The sequence below is a fragment of the Poromitra crassiceps genome, assembly GCF_964638095.1.
Source record: "Poromitra crassiceps genome assembly, chromosome: 4".
In the NCBI taxonomy this organism is placed as follows: domain Eukaryota; kingdom Metazoa; phylum Chordata; class Actinopteri; order Beryciformes; family Melamphaidae; genus Poromitra; species Poromitra crassiceps.
Genome location: NC_139626.1, coordinates 21767218 through 21772944, shown reverse-complemented (window position 1 = coordinate 21772944; position 5727 = coordinate 21767218). Strand labels below are relative to the sequence as shown.

The following is a 5727-nucleotide window of genomic DNA, read 5'->3' as shown; positions in this document are numbered from 1 at the left end:
GAGGCTTCGACGTACTCAACGTGGCCCTAAAGACCTAGGCCTAGTGAGCTGTTGAGTTAGTCTACCAGTAAGTCAACGTTATTTGCTGTTAGTTTAGCCAGCCACACGTGCTAGTTAAATGTAAAATAGGAAAACAAACATTGCTAAGTATTAGCATGAAATTAGTCTTCTACATGACTCTACACATCGTGGTAGCGTGGCCGAGTGGTCTAAGGCGCTGGATTTAGGCTCCAGTCATTTCGATGGCGTGGGTTCGAATCCCACCGCTGCCAGATCTTTTGCAGTGTATATAATCAATGGATACATGTTTCAACAATTGCGACTTCTATTCATATTAGGTGTGCAGTTCATAAACAGACCGATCTACGAGAAAATTCAGCTGAAAATAGGATTACCCCTTCGTCTCTACCCTGGATTGACTGTAGCCTACCGTACCGAGCAGTCACTATGATCTGCTGACGCACCAGTGCCATCTTGTGGTCTTCATGGTTAATTGCACTTTTTGAAACGTGTGCAGTCTACACTTTAAAACAGCTGCTCAAATTGTTTTCCAAATGGAATAATAAAGTACAGCAAGATACCATGGTTCATCCGATTTAATTTAATTAATCAAAATTACAAAACTAAATTAGACCTGTTGAGTAAAAACATCCCAATTCAAAGTGCCATAGTTGTATTTCTCCTGTTTTTGAGATGCAGCAGTCTTGGAGATTTTTCAAGATCAGTCCTGGAGATTAGGGTACACATCTTAGGGAGCATCAGGCCTCAATAGGCCATGAGTTTTCTCTTGGAGTGCTGACTGGCCACAAATCGTAGTTTTTGGATGGCCAGCTGGGTGTCTTCTGGGGAGATGCCAAGATGCCACACCGCCCGTACATTGCCTCCAGGATAAGGGAACATGAGAACTGGAATCCCCTGTCCCAGTGCAGCCTCCTCTCCCTCACCAATCTCGGCCATGCGGGCACAGAAGTCTTCGGGGGCCAGGTTGTCCCGCAGACGGAAACGCAGGATGTTTGTCTCCACAGTAGCTATGTCCAAAGTGCACACAGGAGGGTCGCAGTCCAGAAGAGCTAGGAGAAGAAGCAACACAAGGACATTTTATTGCAAGGAGAATATAGGACAAGGATGTCAAGTCGATGTCTTTCTCTGGGAATTAGAACAGGACTCACCTTGAGCAAAGGTCTTTGTATTGCGGTGGTCTTCCTCCAGTCTGTCTACCATCTTTTCCAGAGAAATTTTGCCAGCTGCTGCTAGAATGCCAGCCTGGCGCATCCCCCCACCCAGGGCTTTACGGCACCGCACCGCCCGGGATATGAAGTCCTGCGGTCCGGCCAGCATGGTACCGACAGGAGCTCCCAAACCCTGTTGCACACAAGTAGATACTAGAACATTTCTCTTCTCTCTTTTATGTTACTTTGACTGTATTTTGCTTTTGTACATTGTTTTGTCTGCAACTTTTATGTGTCTCTTGATGCTGCTTTCTCGGCCAGTGCACCCTGCAAGAGATTCTGTATTTCAGTGGGAATACCTGATTAAATGAAGGCTAACTAAATACAAAGAAATCAATGATTGATACAGTATGAGTGATTTTTCCATAATCAGCCAAAGTCCTACTGCACCTATTGGTATGTTCTGAGCCGCGTGTGTGTGTGTGTGTGTGTGTGTGTGTGTGTGTGTGTGTGTGTGTGTGTGTGTGTGTGTGTGTGTGTGTGTGTGTGTGTGTGTGTGTGCGTGCGTGCGTGTGTCTTGCAGTCGCACCTTGGACAGGCACACGCTGGCTGTGTGACTGTGTTGCAGTATGGTGGATGGAGCCACTCCCTGTGCTATAGCAGCGTTCATCACCCTGGCACCATCCATGTGAACCGCCAGGCCGTGTTTGTCTGCTACACTGCGCACCTTGAGGATGGAAACACAAAGTCAGTGAGATCTGCTGAACTGTCCACTCTCTTGTAATAATATGTGAGTTGACCAGAACGTGTGTCAGAACGTGTGTCAGAACGTGTCAAACAAACACACACACACACACCTCCTTCAGGAAGTTAAGAGGCAGAACACGGCCTCCCCGTATGTTGTGTGTGTTCTCCACACATACGAGGCGTGAGCGGGGGTAGTGGGGGTCGGGGTAACCGTGGCGGATCTTCGACACCAGCTGCTCCAGGTCAAACGTCCCATCAGGGAGGGTGGTCACTGTGGTGGCATGGACACCAGCCAGCTGCGTCAAGGCACACACACGCACACACACACACACACACACACACACACACACACACACACACATTGAATTGCTGTAGATAAACAATGTACTATATCTGTAGTAGGGTTTGCTGTTCACTCACTTGTGCACTCCCTCCTTGTTCATAGATGTGTAAGTGGGACACATCACCCACAATCATCTCATCGCCCCTCTCCCTGCAGTGCACCATCACTGGACAGCAAAATGCAACAAGATGACCAAGTAACGTGACTCCACAAACACTGGCACACATGTAGGCAGCAACACACATGTAGGCAGCAACACACATGTAGGCAGCAACACACATGTAGGCAGCAACACACATGTAGGCAGCAACACACATGTAGGCAGCAACACACATGTAGGCAGCAACGCACATGTAGGCAGCAACGCACATGTAGGCAGCAACACACATGTAGGCAGCAACGCACATGTAGGCAGCAACACACATGTAGGCAGCAACACACATGTAGGCAGCAACGCACATGTAGGCAGCAACGCACATGTAGGCAGCAACGCACATGTAGGCAGCAACGCACATGTAGGCAGCAACACACATGTAGGCAGCAACACACATGTAGGCAGCAACACACAGATACCGTTTCTCAAAGTCGAGGAAGGATCATCATTTGGCTGAATTTCAAGGATGTTACGTCATCGGAGCCCGCCGGGCCGGAGTTCTGTTCCAATGTCCCAATCCTACAAAGGACTGCATCCTCAGAAGCGAGACATTTCGAGGATGCCCATGTGTACACTCGGCACACGTGAATTACCCACAATTCTATGCATTCTAGGAATGAAATGATTGTGGCCAGCTGGGTCTTTTTCCTTTATTCTTATTTGTTTTAGTTTTATCATTTATTTTGGATAGGGACAGATAAACATACACATAACATTGACCAAGAAACATCTGATGTTATGTATCACAGCATTTGTAGCCTAAGCTAATTTGCAATGCCCATCCCTATAGATGTTATTAAAAGCACCTGTGACCATGATGCAATCGCACACTCGCTAGCCTGTTCCAATGTTTGCTCTTCCAATGTGAGGAAGGACTCTTGCCTACAGAGGTAGGAAGTGAATAGGAAGGACAAGTCCTGCCGAGGAAGGATCCTTGACATTGAGAAACGGTGACAGTCTCATGGTCCGTCTGTTTGCAGCTCACCTGCGATGAGATTACCCATGGTTCCAGACGGGACAAACAGAGCGGCCTCCATCCCAAACATGTCAGCTGCCATTTTCTGTAATTCTGCAACAATTAGTCCAAAATAAGCAAAGTTTATGGAATATAACGCATATAAACATGAATGTGTGTGTGTGTGTGTGTGTGTGTGTGTGTGTGCGCGCGTGCATACATAGCCAATCCTTTTTTCTCCCTTCCTCCCTACTTTTTAGGTTACATTTATCTCTTGATCTATAAAGCAAGAATTTAAAATAAAGGCACAAAATTGTCCAAAGTATTAGACCAGACACTGCCATGTCAGATGTTTTGTTAGGAATGTTGTTATTTGGGCAGTGAGGATGCTTTGCAGAATACAGCAAAAGTTAAAGTGCTTGCTTATATATTTTTTTCGTTCTTCCACTTTGATTTGCAAGGTGATGCTGCTGCTAATCCTGCTATAAAAATAAAAAAAACACAATAATATTCCTATAGTAACTATATAGTGTGACCGTGCCGTGGTACTCAATAGTGAGCTCATGCCATCTTATTGTCAGTGAAAACAGTAAATAAAAAGGTGGGTAAATTACTGTCTCCAGTTGGTGATCACCATAAGGCAAATATAACAGACTGTATCATCATATAACATAACTATAACTAGGCTATTACATTTACCACATAAAGAAGTATATCAGGCTATATCATTTATGTGTGTGCTGTAAAGGAGGTTTTAGTCTCCAACACATCATATTATTATGGTACTTTTTATATCCCCCCATGAACGCAATAAAAACAACTTTTTGGCCATAACTTTCAAAGTTAAATCCTAATACAAACACATCTTACATTTCTAGAATAATAAGTTGCACTCAATTGTATTGTGATGCCATGTGTTGTCTCATGGCATAGCCAATTACAACATTCTTATGTATTCTATGGGACTTACAGTATAGCCTATACTAGTGTCTGTGATACCCAGTAGTGAGTTTTGAGTGACCTTATTGTACACACACACACACACACACACACACACACACAATTACCATGGCCTATCAATATAATATTCCAACACTGCAGAGCCATTTTGCTAAATCGGAGTCATCATGTTGAGGCTAGTGAGGGAAAGTGATCTCCTCTCTGACCGTTCACTGTCGGGTCTTCCCCCATCACATCGTCTCCAACCTCGGCCACTGCCATGGCCTGGCGCATCGCCGCCCCGGGCTTGGTCACCGTGTCGCTGCGGAGGTCCACTACCCGGACATGGGCCGTCCCGGCCGGCGTGAGGTCTATGCGTTTCCCGCCGTCGTAGTAGCACCGCGGCTTTGGAGCGACCACACCGTGGTTCATGCATCTCAGCAAGGTCCGGGCAGTAAACGCCATTGTTTTCAGAGACATGCTCGTTCTGTTTTCTTTTTACTCCATGACATTCAATCCACTGGGTTGTTATGTTATGGTCATGGATGTGGTTATTGTGTGTAGTGAACTTTGGATCGTGTAAATCAATAACCATCGACTCGAACTCCCGTGACTGCCAGGCAGGTATAATGGATGGCCGATCCGCCTATTAACAAACTGCAGAGGGCAGTGTGAACCTCAAGGAGGCGCCATTATCAAAACAAAGCTAATTTGTGCTGGCCTGCATTGTAAAAACACTACAACACTATGGCTGTGTAGTTTTTAACATCAACTAGTAAAGGATTGCAAAATCCCAGTCATGTGTTTTGATCACGTTTGCATTACTTTGCCATGTGTTTTATGAAGCCTCTATTTAAAACGTGCCGCTGTGTTTCTCACTTTGACTTTAGAAGTCACTCATCCTCTAATTATTCACAAGTAGCGTAGGCCTATAATCTGTAATCAGAATGCATTCTTTTTTGTAATGTTATGGAACAATAATCTGTTTTGTATTTATTTTAATTTGTATTTATTTATACATAAACACATATCCAATTATTGCACAACACGCACCATGGATTCGATTATTGACCATGTGTGTGTGTGTGTGTGTGTGTGTGTGTGTGTGTGTGTGCCAGTGTGTGTATTGGTGTATGCTTACACACAGTTGTCATGGATGATCCTAAATAGCCGTGACACCCCCAGATTCCTCACGGGTCACACAGCTGCTTTTAGCCTGGCCTTTATCCCCATGTTGAGCCCTAAAAGCTAAATCTAACCTGAGTTCACCCAAACACACACACACACACACACACACACACGCACACGGCCACACTCATGCACACACAAACACACACACACACACACACACACACACACACACACACACACACACACACACATACACACTGGATGTGTCTGGATGGAATGCTCAACCTTT

At 45.3% G+C, this 5727-nt stretch overlaps 1 protein-coding gene across 1 annotated transcript; it reads right to left on the bottom strand.

Moving 5' to 3' along the window:
• Nucleotides 1–578: 578 nt before the first annotated feature.
• tha1 (threonine aldolase 1) lies at nucleotides 579–4858 on the bottom strand. Its single transcript, XM_083634704.1, has 7 exons — nucleotides 4535–4858; nucleotides 3399–3482; nucleotides 2337–2425; nucleotides 2027–2212; nucleotides 1759–1896; nucleotides 1170–1362; nucleotides 579–1070 (listed from the first exon to the last, which is right to left on the bottom strand). Exons 1-7 carry the CDS (start codon nucleotides 4785–4787, stop codon nucleotides 766–768), a joined length of 1248 nt encoding a protein of 415 aa, XP_083490830.1. The 5' UTR covers nucleotides 4788–4858; the 3' UTR covers nucleotides 579–765.
• Between the last annotated feature and the right edge of the window lie 869 nt (nucleotides 4859–5727).

What these genes read in the sequence shown, in the direction of transcription:
- tha1 (XM_083634704.1), bottom strand. Translation starts at nt 4,787, where the DNA reads ATGTCTCTGAAAACAATGGCGTTTACTGCCCGGACCTTGCTGAGATGC. An exon ending in GGAAGACCCGACAGTGAACG is followed by an intron (nt 3,483 to 4,534) that starts GTCAGAGAGGAG and finishes TAATTGTTGCAG; the next exon opens with AATTACAGAAAATGGCAGCT. An exon ending in TACAAAGACCTTTGCTCAAG is followed by an intron (nt 1,071 to 1,169) that starts GTGAGTCCTGTT and finishes TTCTTCTCCTAG; the next exon opens with CTCTTCTGGACTGCGACCCT.